The sequence below is a fragment of the Fringilla coelebs genome, assembly GCF_963513975.1.
Source record: "Fringilla coelebs genome assembly, chromosome: 12".
NCBI classification, from domain to species: Eukaryota; Metazoa; Chordata; class Aves; order Passeriformes; family Fringillidae; genus Fringilla; species Fringilla coelebs.
In genome coordinates, this window is record NC_140038.1 from 12,477,154 (window position 1) to 12,497,321 (window position 20,168).

At 37.5% G+C, this 20,168-nt stretch overlaps 1 protein-coding gene across 1 annotated transcript; it reads left to right on the forward strand.

Moving 5' to 3' along the window:
* Positions 1–938: 938 nt before the first annotated feature.
* On the forward strand, positions 939–17,368 carry GABPB1 (GA binding protein transcription factor subunit beta 1). The gene is made up of 9 exons (XM_084213773.1): positions 939–3,665; positions 3,989–4,096; positions 4,908–5,075; positions 5,565–5,759; positions 6,839–6,950; positions 7,331–7,444; positions 9,103–9,288; positions 10,563–10,678; positions 15,588–17,368. Exons 2-9 carry the CDS (start codon positions 3,989–3,991, stop codon positions 15,738–15,740), a joined length of 1,152 nt encoding a protein of 383 aa, XP_084069899.1. The 5' UTR covers positions 939–3,665; the 3' UTR covers positions 15,741–17,368.
* The last annotated feature ends 2,800 nt before the right edge of the window (positions 17,369–20,168 follow it).

Here is a 20,168-nt window from a genome sequence, read left to right on the forward strand (position 1 = left end):
TGCTGCCAGATGTTCTGCAACAGCTGTTTTGGGCCTGTTGATCTTGACCAGCTGATGCTCAACACTGCAGTGGTAGAAGAGGAGCAGGTCAGGGCTCTTGGGGGCAGGACACTACTCTGAGAGACGCTGCAACACTTTAGGCCAAACTTGATTTTAATTTAGACTGAAGTCTCTGCTGCTCTGTTGTCTGTAGACTGTGGTGTGGTAGCCAGGCATCCCAAGTTGTCAGGTTTTTAGCTCCACTTGCTTCCCACGGAGCCTATTTCACACATAGTTCCACCTAAACTCCTGTTGAGTGCTATTCTACACCCTTCTGGTAACAGTGTGATCTTCAGAGTTTTACAGTGTGTATAGAAACCTAAATCTAAGATGGATGCGAAAAAGTAGTGTAATTTTCCTTTGGATATAAGTAAAGTAGCAGTAATAATTTGATGTTATTTTAAATTACCAGCTAATTGTGGCATCTGGCTAATGATACTGTGCAGAATACATTGCAGTAATGTGGAAGTTCAGAAGTTGATTAAACCTGAGAAGTCTAACCCCAGCAGAAGCTCTTCCCTATTTACTCAGTTGTAGACAAAACCCTCTCTTCACACATTTGTGTAGGAGCTCTTAGAAGTCTGAAAACATTATCACATTGCCATAAGAGTTACTCCAACAGTCTCAAGTCTTTATTTCAGAGCCAGTGATGTTTTTATTCTCCAAAAAAGTCCTCATGCAAAGTGTTACACAGCTGTCATGCTAGCAGAGCTTGATGGAAATGACACAATGAAGAGAACCCTCAAACACTGTTCAGCAGAATTGATTTTAGCACTGTGGAGTAACAGCAGACTGCTCTTTGAAATAGCAATCTCATTTCAATTTAAAATGTATTATTGTATCTTGCTTGTGATAGTATCGCTGCACTATTGTAGTGTTGCTGAGCAATCTTGAGAGAGCAGCTGCAAAGGTTTTCTGGAATGGGAGGTTGGGACTCTGCAGACCCTTCTCACTCTGTCCCAGGATTGTGGATGAGTATAGGGGAGGTTGGGTGTGTTGTCACTGAGGGGTTCCTTACAGTACCAGTCCTTGGAATGGATTGCCAAGTGGAAATCAGCTTTGGGTTGACTAATCTTCAGAAATTTTGTGAGTGCTAGTATTCATTGGTTAAAAGTGACTAAACGTGCATGAGTTTTGTTGGAAATGCCTCTTTGTTTGCTGCTGTTAGTGCATTAATGGCGTGTAATGGGATTTTTATTATTTTCGTTGAACAGTGGGATTTTGCGAGGTTTTTTTTCTTTTTTCCACTAGATGGCCCAAGCATGCTTCCCAGTTCCCCATGAGAACTGAAACTTAATTAATTTCTCTTTTAACTGAAGTAAAAACTCTACATTGTGAGGCATATACCAACCTGTGTGATGCTTTGTGTTTGTTTAAAATACAAACATATCAACCAAGAGAGTGTTGGTTGGTGTGGAATATGCAGTAATGAAAGGTTATTTTTTCCTTAATTAGAACATTTTTTATCAACTATAGTATAAAGCTGCTTAGTTTTGCATTGAGAGGAGAAGTGGTATGCTTTCATTGATTGTGCTCCATAGTAATTCATGGAGTTCAGGGAGGCTCTGAAAAGGTGTTGATCTGAAGTCTGTCCCTAACATCTCCTGGGAGCGAGACCAGTATTTTGCAGGCCACCATAACTGATAATTTTTTGGGGGGGTGGCTTGAGTTTTGCTGCATAGGGTTTTCATAACAGCTTTGCAGTTCATTTCAGTAGTGTATAGATGTAGGCAGTGGGTTCTGGATAGGCTGCTAAATATACAGACTAATTTAATGCAGTTTAACAGACATTAAGTGTAACTTGTTACCACGAGTGTCTTTTTGGTTAGTGGAGGAAGATGGATATATACTGAAGGCAGCTCCTCCATGGGGGTGGTTGGGCACTGGAATGAGGCTGAAGATGTGGTGGGATGTTCATCCATAGAGAGACATTTAAAAATCAACAGGAGTGAGCCCTGGGCCAGCTCTGACTGGGATATTGAACTATGTGATCTTGAGAGGTCTCTTTCAGCCTCAATTATTCAGCAATTCCAAAATGAGATTTTATTAATTCCTTTGCTCTACTGCTGATTAAACCAAAAATGGAAAATGGATAGTTGTCTTTCTGAGCTAGTTGTAACCTCAGTATTTTGAATTAACTTCCAGCTTCCCTTTGCTTCTGAGGGCCTTGATGTGGTGGTATTAGACCACCAGAAAAAGGATGTCTGTCTGAGTGTATTTTTCCTCCTTGACTTGCAGTCCCCACTGGGGAAAAAGAAAAAAGACATTTAAATATTCCTTCATTTCATTGCTGCACTTGCCAAGTGCCATCTCTTGCCTTATGTTTGGTATTATTACTTCTAGTATCTTTTTTTAACAGCTATGACAGATTTTTTTCTTATTCCATTTCTTAGGATATTTCCTAGATTTTCTCTTTTGCTCTTTTTCTTTATGGAAAAGAGCTGTTGTCCCTTCCTCTGCATCTGACTGTATTCCTTTTTACCTTCCTTTTCCCATTGTTAGTATTTGTCCTGTCCTGCCACCTTTTCTTCCCTTTTCTGGTTGGAGACAAGTCAGTGTGTTCACATGTACCAGAAGGATGGACATAAATGGAGTATTTTGGTGACAGGAATATTGCTGCCTGCAGTCAGTTCTGCAGACAGAGGTAATCTGCCCTAGTTCACAGCCCTACCAATCTGTGTCCAGTACTGCATTTGCAGTATTTTGGTCTCCTTTCTAGTTTCTTCCAAAGTCAACAGCTTTCAGTTCATTGAGCAATGTGCCAGTTGAGCCAGGTACAGAGAAATTTCTAAAGATACTGTTTTTGTGAGAGATTTGTATATTTAATGGGAATTCTTTCCTGGACTGATATACTTTGTGTAGGACATTGTCTGCATGGCTTCACAACTGATGTTATTAGTAATACAGGCTTAACTTTGTGTGTGACTGGAAACTAAACTGATGAAAGCAATTCCATTTTTAGCATCCTGGTAGTGGAAAACATAGCTATAGGTATACTAAAATGTTAGTAGTAGTAGTATTTTCTGCTTAGGAGCATAAGTTATGGTTTAGTTCTATTTTTTTTTACCAAACAAATTTAATAGCAAGTATGAAATGGGGCAAGTGAAAAAGTTGTGTTTCTATCAAATCTTTGATGCAACAGAAACGGGTGTAATTTGTCTACATATATTATTGCAAGTATTATGTGGAACCTTGGTCTAAAAGGGATGTTATCCAATCATGATGTGAAGGTTTTTCAGCTAGTATCTCAGTCATGTCTTAAAACTTTGCACTTCACATGTTTCTAGTAACTGTAGACAGTTAAAGCAGGCAGTAATATTTGTTTTCAGGCAAAGTTTTTATTTGATGTACCTGTTGTACGTAGGACAATAATATGCTTATTGTGTCGTTTTGCATCCGGGGGTACAGAAATTATATTCTAGGGTGAACAGAAATAGTGGTGAAACGAGATATCAGAAAGGTGTTGTGTTTCATACCTATGTCAGTGCATTTACATGGTGGTGCCCCCTAAATACATGTGGGCATTTTGGATAAGTGGATATAGTGCCTTTGGGTGCATGACACAGCAAGCCATGATGTAGAACCATTTGAAAGCTGGACAAAGCTGCAGAAGCTTGCAGTATCAGGTGAGAGCTTTGAAACCACCTTCTGCTATAAGAAATGTTCATCCAGTTCAGTTTAAATTTTGTTTAACTTTACAGCATTGTCATACTGAAATCTTTGCACCAGTATCAGTTCTATTTGGCTGGCAAAAGTAATTCTAAAATCAAACTGCTTATTGCAATCAATAAAGGTTGTTCTCATGGCTAAAATATCAACTCCAGTTTCTGAACTTTTCGGAGTAGTTCAGAAATAATAATTAAAAAAAAAAAAAAGAAAGGCAACATGTATGTATTTAAAATAGTGTTAATGTTATTTTGTCTTTATATTCCTTTATGTTCTTCACTAGATGTCACTAGTAGATTTGGGAAAGAAACTTTTAGAAGCTGCACGAGCAGGTCAAGATGATGAAGTTCGCATTTTGATGGCAAATGGAGCACCTTTTACCACAGACTGGGTAATGAAAACTTTTACAGTGGAGAAAGTAAATCATTTTACGTTTCTCACCTGAAGAAAGAAATACTATTCTTACAATTTAGCAATTATATTACAGTTCTTCTTGGAATTCTGCATTCGCATCATCTAATGTCTAATTCAAAATTAAACTTGTTTGTTTCTTTATATGACCTCCTACTGATTTTAGTAACAGACTGTGAATGAGCTCATTCTGGTGACTTTCAAGATGAACTTTGGAATAGTTAATGGGAAAAAACAGCAATCATCCTCCTAGTTACTGTGTTTATGCACTTAGTATAGTAAGAGGTCTGAATTTTGAAAACCTAATATAACTACCTAATATGTGCAGCTGAGAGTTCTCTGATATATGGATAATGAGTTGTCTTTTGGACATGCTGATTTTTGAATAGGTTGTAGAGAGAGGTCAGGTACCCAAAACTCCTAGGGCATTTACAAGCTTTTAAGAGCCTTAATCTGCTTAGTGACCTAACTTCCAAATTAACTCTGTTTTGAGCAGGAGGTTGGACTTAATTGACTTCCAAAAGTCTCTGTTGACCAACAATAAAAATGGGGTTAGGCCCCTTGAAATGTTACATGTCAAAAAGAGAAAAAAGAGAGTAAAAAGAAAGCGAAAACAAACTTCCCTTCCCCATTCATATTCTATAAAAGCCTCAACAGCTTCTCTCCTTGAGACTACAAGGGAAAATGGTTTTGAAGTGGTGGCTTGACACCTGGGTTTGGTATCTTCAGAGTAAGAAGAAATGCTTTGTACTGACATCTGTTAGATCTGCATGTTTTGTGTTCCGTTACAGCTGGGAACATCTCCACTTCATCTAGCAGCACAGTACGGACATTACTCCACCACAGAAGTGTTGCTGCGAGCAGGTGTGAGTCGGGATGCCAGAACCAAAGTGGACAGAACTCCATTACATATGGCGGCATCAGAAGGCCATGCCAGCATAGTAGAAGTCTTGCTTAAGGTACCAACTGCTGAAACAAGTCTGAAGTGGAGTTATTGCAATGGTTTATGATCAGATATTTGCAATCAGATATTTGCAATTTGGTTTTTGTCATGAAACCAGCATTGAAATTACATGAATAGTTAAACTGTGTGCAATGGGAGCTTTGTTTTCCAATTGATCTGTAATAAATGTAATTTATTTTACCTTAAAGTCATCATCATTTCAGGTGAATTATTTACTGCTGTTTCAAAATAAGAATACTCCCTAATTTGATATTGTGTTTAGTAATAGATTTTAGGAGTAACATGTACTTTAGGGAATCTTTAATCCTTTTGAGGTAAATAATGTATTTGGTAGATAGATTGGATTACTTTTAATAAATATGTAAATATAAGATAACAGGGCATTCCTCTTGAAGAAAAACAATTTAGGGCTTCATTCTGTGATGAGCATTATTTAATTCAGATATTTCTAATGACATAATTTATGCAATGATCTTTTTTGTAGCATGGTGCTGATGTCAATGCGAAGGACATGCTCAAAATGACTGCACTTCACTGGGCTACTGAACATCACCACCAAGAAGTTGTTGAACTCTTGATAAAGTATGGAGCAGATGTTCATGCTCAGAGTAAATTTTGCAAAACGGCATTAGATATTGCAGTAGACAATGGAAATGAAGACATTGCAGAAATATTACAGGTAAGTTTTAATTCCTCATGTTAAGGGAACTTGCAGTAAAATACTCGATTACACATGTCATAAACGAAGGTTTTACTGTAGCAGCTGTGACACCATATAATGATAATGCCACACTCCAGTCTTGTTCATTACATGAAATGAGGTTAATGTTAGTAAACACTACTTGGTCAAAGAACATTTTCACCACCTACAAAGTCAAGGATAAGTATTCTTTATTTTTTTAAATTTGAGTGATGTAATACACAGAGGTAGGTGGACTCCTTAAAATTAAGGTGTCAAAAAAAACCCCTCCCTTCTCTGACAGCATATTCTGACTATCCCTTAGTATTCAGTTAGCTTCATATATGGATATTAATTTCCTAGTTGGAGTTCAGACAGGACAGAAGAGATGCCAATTTTTCCAGAATTAGAAAAGCTAAGATTGAATTGTTGGAGAATTTATTTTAATGGAGAATTCCATGGAAATATGTACTCCCTGTTCAATAGTGTTGTTAAAGGCAGATTAAGTGATAAATCTTACTGAGAAAAGAATGCAAAGCAAATGAAAAATATTCACTGTATAAATCTGTAGCCTCCCTGTGTCTTTTAATGTCTGAACTTCTGGTGTGTTCGTTTAGCCTCCTCCTGATTGCAGAAAGGGTTTAGTAAACAGAAGTTAGTAGTAATTCATAGACAAAACGACTGCCATGTCCATTTCGTGGCAATTGCAAAGCTGTCAGAGTAGCTTTTAATGACATGCATCTGCCCCAGCAGTCTTGGTTCTTCAGACTTCTCTTTTAGGTAAGTGTGCTTGCATAGCTGCAAAAGGGCCTTGTCCTCATTGTTTACATAACTGGTAGAGAGAAGTAGTGGTGTGTTGTTAAACTCTTGCACTCCAATAGATTTTCTGTCTTTAGATTTCAACCAAAAAAAGTTTCTTATGTACTTGGAGATAGGACACGATGTATGTGTATTGCATGGGTATAATGAGGGAGATCCTCCTTGTTTGTGTGAAGCATGAAAGAATTCTAGCTCTTACACAAGGTCAGCAACTCCTTTATATCTGCAATGGGAATGATGTTGTTACCTTTGTGTCCCAGATTGCAATGCAGAACCAAATCAATACGAATCCCGAGAGTCCAGACACTGTGACGATACATGCAGCCACACCGCAGTTCATCATCGGGCCTGGAGGGGTGGTGAACCTAACAGGTCTGGTATCTTCTGCAAATACATCCAATAGAACAGGTATTTAGACGCCTAAAGGACAGCTATAGGATTTTATACTTTCACTGATTTTCACCATTTAGTGAAAAGGTGTGAAGAAAAACAGTGGTAAGAATAGTTACCATATTCCTTCTCAAGTGTTTTTTGTGTGTTGTAAATATGTACATACCTAAAACAACAATCTTCACAGACATAAATTATCAGAAATTCTATTTGCTTAGCAAACCTCTTCAAGTAGCACTTTGGTTCAGCAGAATGCTGCTGAAAATGGGAGTGTGTGCTAGAGGTTTCAGTGCAATAAAAATAGAAAAAGGGACTTTGCTGGTTTTAAATTTATCAGCTAATTTTTTTTTTCATCCTTCTAGATGAAACAGGAGTGTCTGCTGTACAGTTTGGAAATTCATCAACATCAGTATTAGCTACGTTGGCAGCTTTGGCAGAAGCATCAGCTCCACTGTCTAATTCTTCAGAAACACCAGGTTAGAAAGCAAAGTCATTTAAACTAATTTAATAAATTTAAAGTACAAAACTTCAGATTTCTGTCAGCTCGTGAATAGTGTGGTAAATAATGATTCTATGGATATAGATAAGGAAGGAGAGCAAGGAAGGAATAATGACTTTTTTTTGGGGCTATTTTTTCTTTTTATATAGAGTAGCTTCTTTTTAGACAAAATCTTCCCTTTTCTTTCAAGATTTGAAGAAGTTCTAGCCATGTTTCCTTCCAGAACTAAAACCCAGCACTGAGTTTGACACTGAAAGATCAGACCTGTTTGCCACAGGACCTAGTACTGGCACTTCCAATTTAGACTTTTTTGTGGCAGTGGTCTTTTTTACTGCTGAGCCTGTACTTGGAAGCAAAATCAAGTTCAATACAACACCACTTATTCATGTGGGAGTTGCTCTTTTGGTTTCCTGAATAAACACTCTGACTATTTAAGCAGTGTTATAGGACAGTAATCTCTAAACATAAAGATCTTCTGAAGACAATGTCTGCAATCATTATTTCAACCACAGAGTGATTTTTCTGTGTATGTTACATTGTAATTAACTTAAAAGATGAAAGCTTCAGAGTTTTATCTACCTTCTGTCATCTTGAACATCACAACACAGTCTATAGGGTTTTAATTTCATCTCTGTAGATAGAGAACATTCTAATGTCTGTTATTTAAATCAAAGGCTTTGCTTTTACCCTGACAAATTGAAAATAAAATACAGAGCTAGTGTTCTTGAGTTTCCTTGATTGTGGTATCAATGGTCTTGCTCTTTGTCTCAGCAGCTTGCTGGATGGTAGCACAGCATCCCATTTGCAGCATACAGTGGAAGCTGGGCTATGTGCTGTAGCTCTGAATGCTGGCTTTCCTTTCCCTACCTTGATTTGTAGAAGTGATACAGAACTGTGAGAGTACACTGCTTTATACTCAGTATTGAATCATGAATTTGAAATAGTTGAGCTGGAATTTTTCACTTTTACCAATAAAATTATATACATACAAGGTTTGTTTTACTTCTTAAGCTTTATCTTTCTTCTTCGAAGGTGTAAAAATGTCAGCTCTGCAGAACTTTTCCTTTAGTCTTGTTTCATACTTTGTATAAGAAATAAAGTTATTTGAAGTACTCATGGAGTACAGGCAAAACTTAAGATTCTCTAGGGGTCCTTTAGTCTGTTACCATCTTGAAGACCATTATTTTAAGTAGAGAAATCTAAGCTGGGTCCTGACATACAGTGGCAAGACATTGGTTCAAGGTAGTATTACAAGTTAATTTTTTTAAAATTCTGCTATTAGTGTTACTTAGTCCAGCTTGTGTACAATGCAAAAGTTCATTGTGTTCTTAAAAGCAGCTGCTGTTCTTGCTGACCTGTTAACACTGACCCCAAAGCATCAATTTTGAGTGGGGTATATCAATATTATTGTATTGAGCAAGGATGGTGTTGCATGTGAATGTCAAAATGTGACTGCTTTATGTTGGCCTGATAAAAGACTCTATTTAAAACATAATACGTAGTGAAGTATTCATCAGGGGGGTCAAGTTATGAAAGCCATGGAATAAATGTTTCTTCAGCTGTACCAAAATGCATTTGAAGTCATAAAAGTTTCATTTATGAATTGACTTAATTCCTTTACCAATCTGTTGCTAGTTGTGGCCACAGAAGAAGTTGTGACTGCAGAATCTGTGGATGGGGCCATTCAGCAAGTGGTCAGTTCTGGAGGTCAGCAGGTTATTACCATAGTTACAGATGGCATTCAGCTGGGTAACCTGCATTCCATTCCAACCAGTGGCATAGGGCAGCCCATCATTGTGACCATGCCAGATGGGCAGCAAGGTGAGTGCACACTTGGATGATTCCAGCTTGAGGAACTGTTTTAACTACAGTAATAATAATGACTTTTTAGGTGCAAATTGCTTGGACCATTTTGTGTACATCCGTGAATTCTTATATTAGAGAAGGCTCAGACATAAGCCTCTGCAGTTCAGTGGGTGAACATGTCAGCTGAGCTTCTGCTTTAGGAGAGAGAATAGAAGATTACTAAACTATGGAGGAGACATGGGACATTTAAGATTGCTTTGCCTTCAGTAAGTTTGATTTTTGCAAACTTGTTACAGAAACTAGATGATGGAGTAAAACATCTAATTCTTACATTGTTGCATTGCTGGAAGTACTGTGGGGAGGTGAGGTTTGGATTTAGAAATCCAATGCAATCCAATCTCTGCAAGTTCCATGGAGTGTCAGTACACTGACACACTGACCTGACAAATGTCAGGTCTTACATGCCTGAAGTTTAGAGCAGCACTGACAGAACCAGTGAAACCAGAGTGACACAACTTTTTTTGGGCTATATGTACTTTGTAGAAGCTGCTAGTGTGATAAGTCCTTTTTTGTGATATGTATGCTTTGGGTTTCATTTGAAGATCCCCTGGCACTATTTAGATAAAAATGATCCCTTCTGTGATTTCTTCATGAGGATTCCCAGTGTGAAGCTTGAAGAGTTGTACACAGGAGGCAAATTATTTGATTTACAGGCTGCCTGAGCTAATACACCTTGTTACCATTATGAATGGGTGGCTGTAGATAGCAACTGAGGTGACAGTTGCATTTATTTGTCAGATGGCTGTGTGAGGAATTAGAGTATGACTTTACTGAGAACCCTGATTTTCTTATTCATGGCTAATAATTACGGGATTTTTAGATTACTTAATGTGTATTAAAACAAAAGCAAGATTTGTATTTAGTATTTATTCAAGAAATTTTATATAAGTGATCTGCTACAGAAGTTAAGAGTTGACAGGCTGGTGACTCTGCTGCAGTTCTCTGGCATGTCTGTTTACTATGTGAAAAACAACAGTGATATTCCAGAGCTAATTACTGTAGGCTTCAATAATGAGGAATTTTAAAGTTCTTAAGTAGCATACAAGCAACTAAAGTTTTTAGTAGATTTTTCACTGAGCTTACTGTGCACTTTATTATATAGATGTGTTTTCACAAGCAAAAGTATCTGCATTTTTTGCTGTTAATAAAATTACCTAAATAATACGAATTGTATGTAGTCTAAATATTGTTGGAAGTAAATGTATTTACATGTACAAATACATTTTCAGTGTTAACAGTTCCAGCAACAGACATTGCTGAAGAAACTGTAATAAGTGAAGAACCGCCAGTGAAGAGACAGTGCATTGAGATTGTTGAAAATCGTGTGGAGTCTGCAGAAATAGAAGTAAGGAGTATATTACGTGATCTGTGTTGAACAGTGTTCAGGACCGAGATCTGGTTATGGTTTTTGTGTTGTTCAGGAGGCTAATTTCTGTCTTACCACAGAATGAAGTGTGTGAAACATTCAACTTGTTCAGTCTCTCCTGTAACTGAAATTCATCTTTTACAAAGTTGTTGTAAAAAGAAAATAGGAGAGCTGTTTGCTTGATCCTGTGGTCATGCATGTAAAAGTGACACTTGTTTAGGTATATGAGAACATTTTTTTTTTGTTTTTTCTTGAAGATCACTAGCTCGTTTTTCAAACTGGGTGCTGATATGTTATCGAGTGACTTGACTCTTTCCGCTAGGAGTGAATGAGAGCGCTGTACCCTCATCTTTCTGTTACAGCCACATGCTTCTGATTGTGAGATCGTTTTTAGCAATGTTTCCTTTCCATTCATGGTATCTAGATAACTGTTGATGGAAGTGTGAAACAGTAAGATTCTGTGTTTATTAATTTTTATCTGTGCGGTGTCCCCCGCCTTTTTATTAAATTCTGAAGCGGTTTATTACTACACAACTTTGCACCATCTGTTTTTTTAAAACTGTACTGCAAAAGACCTAAGAATGTTGAGAGCTCTTTCCTTTTTATATGACAAATGGATGTAGCTGTTCAGTTTAAAATTGTAGCTTTTTTATACTAGCCACAAAAGGTCAACCATCTCATTCCTTTTTCTGTTACTTCTAACTGTGCTGACCAGTTTTGGTCAAAAGTTTATGAAAATTGCTGTCTGCTTTGACTAGACTGTAAGTTCTCATTTTGTCAACTCCGTGATATTTCATTTATCAAAGGTTGTATTCTCCAACTTCTGTTCATATTATCACATTGTGCCTAATTGAATACTTTTTGTTGTACAGTATGTGCTATATGTTATCCCTGTCTAATAACATAATTGCCACCTCTCATCATTTACCTTCCATATCCCTAAGTTGTTGCATCAAATACTTTTGGCCTTTGCAGCTTTGTGGTCATTACAGATTATCCTGACAGTTGAAATTTTCTTGCTGCATTTTTTAAAATGTATGACTGTTACAATAAAAGCATTTCTTTTGTTCACACTTTTAAAAATCTGCCTGAATTATTCATAAAGGAAATTATATTTCCTTAAGTATTTTAGTAATTCTGTTAAATGAATTTTAAAAAAATTCAGATTGGTTAAGGGATAAATTGACGTGTTCTTAATTACAGATAATTGGTATAAAAATACCAATAATTCTTTAAGGGGATTACCAGCTTTATTTTTATATGTTAAACATATTTCTCAAATATTGAAAGAAGTTGATTTAGATGAGTTACTTGGTCTTTTACTTTGAAGTGGAAGTTTTGATGATTTTCTTGTCCCTGCCTGTACAACTGGAAATGCACATGCAGACCTGTGCCTCTGTGTGAAGGCCTTGTGGTGGTTCACAGGGGTATGGTGCTACCTTTAGTAGCAGCAGATACTGCTACTAAAGAAGTGCACACAAAGTTGGTTTACTTTGAACTTCTTCATCACAGACAGGGGTAGATATTTAAATTTGGAGTGGGACCCTTCCCCTCAATAAAGTATTTTAAAAAATATTTTAGAATGTGGAAATACAGAAAACATTTGTTTGTTTTCTTTGTCTCGCTCTAATTAATTCCTTTATTTTATTATGAAGGCTGCTTCAAGTCTGAATGCTTTTCTTCAGCTGTTTTAAGTTCATAGTGTGTGAACAGTTTACTGTAGTTGAAAATCCTCTCATCCATGTGAGGTGACAAACTTGCCTGTAAAAGTATTGTGGAACAACTAAAGCTGTAGTGGTGTTTTTAAATTTTGGGTCTGTTAAATTAAAACATTTCAGCTCATTTTGTAGACTGACAGCAGTTTTCCTAAGCAGTTTGATATCTTAAACATGGGATGGCAGCAAAAAAACCCTGTCACATAGATACTCTGTTTTTCATTTTCATGCATAATTCATTAACACATAGTGATCTTTATTTTCATTCTTTAATTTGACTGTTTCTCCCATGTTCCATGTTTGAAAGGTGACATGCATTAGAACCAGAACAATCATTTGATTAGACTAAAAAATAATCATTATTGTAAACTAGTTGTATTCATGGATTCATATTCTGTGTCTTTGTGTTGTTTAAAAGAGTGGTTGGTTACTTTAGTTATAGGTATTCCTATTGTCAATGAAAAGTTACATGTATGAAGAAAATTCCCTGGTAAAATGGAAGATTTCTTTAGAGAACTGAGCATCCTCTAATTTGATTTTTATCTGGGTAGGTGACATAAAAGGACTCCAGATCTCTAGAACACTTCTGGTTGTGTTCTGAAGAATGTCCCAAGAAAACTTTCTGGGTTTGATTAAAAGGGTAGATGAGATACAGTCCTCCTTATTCTAGATGTCAGAGAGCCAGTTTTGACCATTGAGTCCACAGTAGATAGGTGTTGCTCCTCCAGAAGCATTGGGTTCTTTCCACTGCCTAGTCATACAGAATAGTTGGCTTCATCTCCTTAACTCATTCTGTTTGTTGGGACTGTGACAATCTAAAAACTGTACCTGTTAGCTGCTGGACTAATCCATGTGCTTTGAATTGCTAGTCTGTCTGGTAGATACTGATTTTATCTTCTGGCCATGCCTTGGAGGCTTAGGTTTTTTCTTCTATTTTTTCTTACCCTTTCCTTAGCGTGCTGTACTACTTTTGGGTATGCAGCTCTAGTTCTCTCTTCTGTGGGAAATACTCTTAAATTGTTGTTCAAGAACTTCCCTACCCCAAAATGTTTGCAGTGTGTCCCCACTCCACAGCAGTGATTCCACGCCCAAATGTTTGCACACATTCCATAGCAGGGATAGCCCCTTGCTGTTTGTAATGCACCACAGGACTTCTTGCCAGTGAACTACCAATGATTTTTATTTCTGTGCAGGCCAGCAGATAGAGCAGCTTTGCTTCTTGACAGTATTAGGTTTTTGATGGTTTTTATGAGACCAATTCATGGGATAGATAATACACAGCTCCCAGTACATCCCAGCCTTCAAAAAGGAAAGGCTGCTTTCCACATTTGGAAGGATCAACTCTTTTGACTAATTCCCTGGGAATTGTCTTGTAGCTCTGTTCACCAAGGCTCTAATTCATGAGACTGTTTTGCATAAGCTGTTGGTCCGCTCATACTACAGACAGAACTTTTGGCTGGGCTGGTGCTGGAGGATCATTGGTGTGTTTCAGATCCTCTGCTGTTCATTTGGCATCTGCCAGGCTAGTTGCTGCATGGGCTGACTATCCTTAAAGTTGCCTTAAAAGCAGACTCCAAATTTTCAGAGGTGGAAGCTGAACTGCCTTTTCAAATAAGTAGGCAAAATCAGATGAGCTCTCATTTTATTAGCATATGCTCCAAATGAAGCAAACCTTAGTCTGCTGCCTTCAGCTCTTAAAACCCATTTGAAAATCAAGTTGCACTTACTGGAGTTTGTCCTGGCTAGTCTCTTTATAACCTGTTAATATCATCTCCTTCGCCTGTTGGTTTTGCTGTTCAGCTACTGCTTTTAGCAGAGATCTGACCACCTCTGTCATTGTATTTAAGCACATTCAGCTGACATGTGACTGCTAAATGTGACTGTGACTAGTACTGAGAACAGTAGCAAGTAAAAGGGAGGCAGAGTATTTTTGTATTTTTCTGACCATGAGAATATGTGAGTGCATCAGAGAAGAATAGGGGTGCTCCTAGGGGAGTGTGGGGGGCTGAAACTTCTAACAGCTGTTAGAGGTATTAAATGGGAATGTGTTATTGAACTGCTGGGATTGGAATATGGTGAAAAGACGACTTGCTTTCACTGGACCTCAGTTTTTTGATAAGTTGTTTCTCTGGGAGATGGCTTGTTTCTCTGGCAACATTCCTTACTGTTCCTACTTAACAACTACAGTGGAAAGAATGATTTTTAGATCCAATACTACCTTACTCATAAAAGTATGATGCACTTCAATGAAATGGTATTTGATTGAATATTTGATCAAAACAAAACTATTTCCCAAGCAAATTGCTTTTTCAATTGGGCTCAGAGCAACATCAGACGAAATGACAGTACCTACATCACTGGAGATGGAAATGCGTTCTCCTGAGTTCCTAAGGCATCTTCAGAGGATGTGGCATTTCCTGTATCATTTTGCTTGGAAACCATTTTATATCCACCCCCAGCAAACTTGTATGCAGGATTTCTGCAGCTACCTAAGGATTTCTTTACTAGCTGCTTTTAAAAGGAAAAAAGCTTATCTGGCTATATATAGCCATATAGATATATATATGTGTGTGTGTGTATATCCAGATATATATATAAAACAGGCAATTATGCCTGTTAATTCATAAAGATACAGTGTCCTTGGGGATGTGATTAGACCTCTGGATTGCAGAGTATCAATCCCTGTTTGGAAACAGTTAGGTTTTTGCTTTGGTCAGTGGGCAGCTGACACTCTCCAGTGCAGATGGCTGATAGGTAACAGTTTGTCTTTTTTACTGTCTGATTAGATATACAACAGCAAGGGACATGCCTGTTAGATTGAATGATTGGAGAAATGTTCATATATTCTGTTAGTATTTAATCACCATGCTTCTGCTTTTTTCATTTAGCACTTTTTGATGAAGATTTGCACGGTACCTTTGCATGGTACCTTTGCAGCTCAGTAGACTGGGGTTTAGTGTCTCCACACTTGCAGCCCTGTGTGGGGAATTGGCTGCTTGATAATTGGTGTCTGATTTGCACAGCAGCATTCATACAGGTTTGCCCGAGTAAGAACTGAACAGCTTCTCCATGATACCCTAACACTTGAACTGCATGTAAAGGAAAAGTATTTGCCATTTTAGCTTGTATTTGATACTTATTTGACAAAATATTGCTGGTTCTGTTTCTAATAGGAAAGAGAAACTCTTCAGAAACAGCTGGATGAGGCAAACAGAGAAGCACAAAAATATCGTCAGCAGCTTCTAAAGAAGGAACAAGAAGCAGAGGCCTATCGGCAGAAGTTAGAGGCAATGAACCGCCTCCAGACTAATAAAGAAGCTGTTTAATAAAAAATGAACACACTGCAAAGCCTGTTACTTTCAAAAACCTGCAGTACAATCTTGAACTGTACACTATATAGGTACAGCCATGGGATTTCATGATAGAGAAGATGCTACAAGTTGATAACTGGACTTAAGCCGTGAGCTCTGATTGATTTCTTGTAACATAAAAACTCTGAATTTAGAAATTGTGAAAAGTATTTAAAATTAAATACTGTAAATAGTTGGTTTTTTTACAGTTTCAAAATGAGTTGATAAATCTTTTTGAAGGGATCCAGAAACATGAAAAGCCAATGTTTTTGTGAAATTTTTGATTTTAGTATGAATCTAACTTCTGAAAAACAGAACAGTTTTAAGGGTGATATTGATTTAAGCTGACAATTTGAAATTTGATTATGTGACAAAATTAATTAACAGTTATTTCTACATGAAAACAGCTCAACTTCTCTGAATAAGACATTTCCAGGTGGAAATCTTTGTACAGCTTTAAGTAGTTGTCTCAGATTCTCTGAAAACCATTTTTGGTTTTTTTTTTTTTATTTTAGGTGGTGAAATTTTTATATTTAATTTCAGATATATCCAAGTAGATTTACATGTATATGAAGCTAATATTTTTTAAACTTTTCAGTTTGTACATATGCTGCATGTTTTTATAATTTCTACACATACATCTTGCATAGGTATTTTTCAGCAAAGATGAGAAAAATTATGAGAAAAATGTTTAGCCTATAGGTCATTTGAAGTAAGCTAGCAGCCAGTTTTATTGTGGATGGTATATTTCTTGGAGGAATGTAATTTGTAATTAAGAAGAACAAAAAAGTATCTTAATTTACATATTAAGAGGCAAAATTTGGTAGTGGAGGCGTTGAAACTTCACTTTGTGTGTCTTATGATTTTCCTGTACAAACATTTTAAAGTTCAGTAATGAATAGAAAGGAATGTCTCCACTGGAACACAAATACTAGCTATTTTAGAATATCCCTATTGGTCTCTCTTCCCCAATAGCCTTGAAATTACTTCAGTGATACATTTTTTTTAATGGACTTTTGCATTTTAATTACGCAATTGGACAAGTAATTTTTTTATGTTGTAGTGATGCTCTTCCTAGCCAGCATCATTGTTCCTCACTGTGATACTGTGTTTGTGTGTGTCTGTGCAGTGATCTATTATGCTTAAAATTTATATGGCACGTTACATCTTCAGAGCATTGTAAAATCTTTTCAAGAACCCTTATTGCTCTGCCTGAGGCAGGTAAGTGAGTGTTATTGTCTCAATTTTATAACTGGTTTAAGTGCAACATGAGGGAGTGTTAAATGACTGGCTTACCACCGTGTGAACCTGTGGTCACCTGGGAATGGATCTCAGGAGTTCCTGGCTTCTAGTCCTGTGCTTAGACTGAGCTGCCTTAAGATTGTTCAGTGCTGTGTTACATTAAATTTTGAACTACTGTGCAGATCCGTTTTTTGTAAGATAAAACTCTTTGTGCTTTGCTTTGTTGTTCCATGTTCACTGCTTTTATGGAATTGTTTATATAAACTTAAGCAAAAAGTCTGGTTTATCTATACTGTACACGGAAGAATTACCCTTAAAACTGTACTCTGGCCTACTTTTTCTATTTTACAATTAAATATCTTTTCCACATATATAAAGTGTAGAATCAGTTCAATTGGTTTGTGTGTGAATGAGAAGGTCAAAGCTGTTTTGTGTTAGGCATCTGGAAAAACATGAAAAAGCAGTTTTGAGTATAAAATGGCATTAAATGGGCGGAGGGAGGAATGGGGAAAGAATTGCATTGTACTGTACAAAACTTTGTCAAACTGGTCAGAATTTGACTTGGGTTTATAGATTTGGCAGTTAGGAAAAATTCTAAATATATTTGTGTTGTTATATGTTTGGTAAATTTGATTTTGATTGGCCAATTCAAACTAAAAATAATCAAAAGATAGAAGTGGGAACTCTATGGTGGTGAGTTTTAGAAGAATTATTTTCAAGGACATCATCATGTTAGTACTGGGACTTGAAGCGATGGTTAACTGGAAATTGCTCTATTTTAGGGATTATTTCAGGAACTATCCATTATGTCCTTAGCAGATTGAGGAACCAGTTAGCCAAGAGAAATGTGCTGCTTAGGCATTGCTGCAGTGAATTATTTTGTGATGAAAATAATGTTTGTGTCCTCACATCCCACAAATTTAACAACAGTGTAATCTCTGTGATTTCTTAATAATGATAAGAGTGGCACTGTTTGAGTGCTGATAGTGGCAACATCCAAGTGGAGAGTTTCCCACGGTTGTGACAGCACATGTTGGCAGCAAACAATGAAATGAACCTTTTCTATTCATTCTGTTTCCTGTGAGCAAATATTCTATTCCTCATTGTCCATAGCAAAACCCTTCTGAGTGCAGCGTAGCTATAACAAAACCTTATTTATCACCAGCAATATTTACCCTGCCTGTAATCCATTATCAGCTATTTTATTTTAGTTCCAAACAGGACCTGCTGTTTGTTCTCTTCTGCACAGAACAAGAGATCAACCCAATGAAGCCGTCACCTGTGAGCTAAACTGTAGGGTATATGTTACATGAAATATTTCTTATATAGTTTAGCTCTGAAAGCATTATTAAAAATATTGTTCCTTATTTGCTGTTCCAAATTAAAAATATAAACATAATTAGCTGCCATCTGTTTCTTTGAAACATATTTCAAAGAAATTAATCACTTGTAATGAGCTAAAATCTGGGGTTTTGAGAACTTTGGGCTCATTTTGACTTGGTCCTGTGCTTGATGCCTGTCCCTTCTTAGCTTGTTCCCCTTCATGGGATCATTTACAGTACAGCCAAGAAGTATTCATAAATTCCTATTTAGCACGTGGGCAGCTTGTTGCTTTTTTCCTAATGTTTCCAGAACAATAAGAGATAAAACAAATGAATGTGCATATAGTGTTTTTCTGCACTTCTCTCAATGCCTTTTTATCAATTTGGGTTTTTTTATTTCAGTGCATTAATCTGATGTGTGTGTGTCAGAGCATCTTTCTCATATCTATAAAACAGTTCCTTCTCAAGTATCTATTTTCAGCAGAAACTAGGAAAGGTTTCACACTGTTCTGTAGATGGTGTATGTGAGAACAGTGTAAAAACTTTCTAGAACTATGTAAGTGGTGGTGCTGCATTGCAGTACCTGGGGCAGAGAATCAAAGCTGCTCTGGCAGCCAGTTCTCTCCTGTGGGAGAACAGCAAAACTGCTGGGAGGTATCAGACACAGGGTCTGCCTAGCCTGGCATCCTGTCTCCAGCAGGGCCAGCCCCAAGCAGGAGCCTAGGGTATGGCAAAAATAGGCAAGAATGTATTGTATGGGAAATAATTTCCCTTTCTGGTACTTAATCCACAAGTCCTACCTCTTGTCTTTTTCCCAGGCCTGCCTGGTGCAGTGTAGAGCAAGTGAAGATGGATAAGGATTCAATGTTGAGTAGTCAAAGATTGTACTGCCAGAGAGAGGTCAGGATGTGTTTCTGGTCCTGAAACTGGAACAAGAGGCAATCTATAAGGCTGTTCTTTCAAACTGGGAATGATCCAAGTGGAGGACTTAGAGGAATTCTGGAGAGACAAGACTAAACCCCAGTGCTTATGCATGTCATACAGGAGAAAAGAAAGCACAGTGAGGGAAGAGGTGCCTTTTCCCAGCTCAGTGGTCTAGGGTGATATCCTTGGAGGGACATCACCCTCCTTAGTGTAACCTGCTCTGGTCTGATCTGCTCTGATCTGATCTGAAGGGCAGGACATCCACAGAGGATCATTGCTGCTTCACATTGTAGTTCTGGAACTGGCAACAACTGTGAAGCCTTTCCTTTTAGCAGCATGGACTGACAGCATAAGGACTGAACACTTGTGGGGATGTAGGTATACTCTTTTTTTGGGAAAAAGTTTTCACAACAATTCTTAGGAAAAGTCCCTGTCTCCCTATCAAACTTGTTCTGTGCTGGTACCTTGTTTTCATGGCTGCTGCTAGCACAGTAGCTGGGTGTGCTGGCGTAACATCTGCTGGCTTTTATTTGGTTTTGAAAGCTCTTGAGCTTTTTCTCTCCCACAAGTCTCATGTTAATATGCCTTATATTCATGGCATGGATTACTGTGAGACTTCTGAAAAATTGATTGAAAATGGGAAAGTGCAGAGGCAGCTCCTCTTAGTGATACACTATCTTGCACATCAAAAGGGCACAGATGAGAACATGAGAGATTGTAAAAACCCTCAGCTGGGAGGAGTTAGATAAACACTCACCAATGACCTGCCTGTTAAACCTTTTCCAGAATGTGTGAGTCTGAGAGATAAAGGGAGGTATAAAGGGGGAAGCAGCTGGCAGGGCACCAGACCAGACTGACCACAGCTCCCAAAAGGTTGTGGCCCAGGTTTGAAGAGGTGCATTCCTAAGGAATCAGT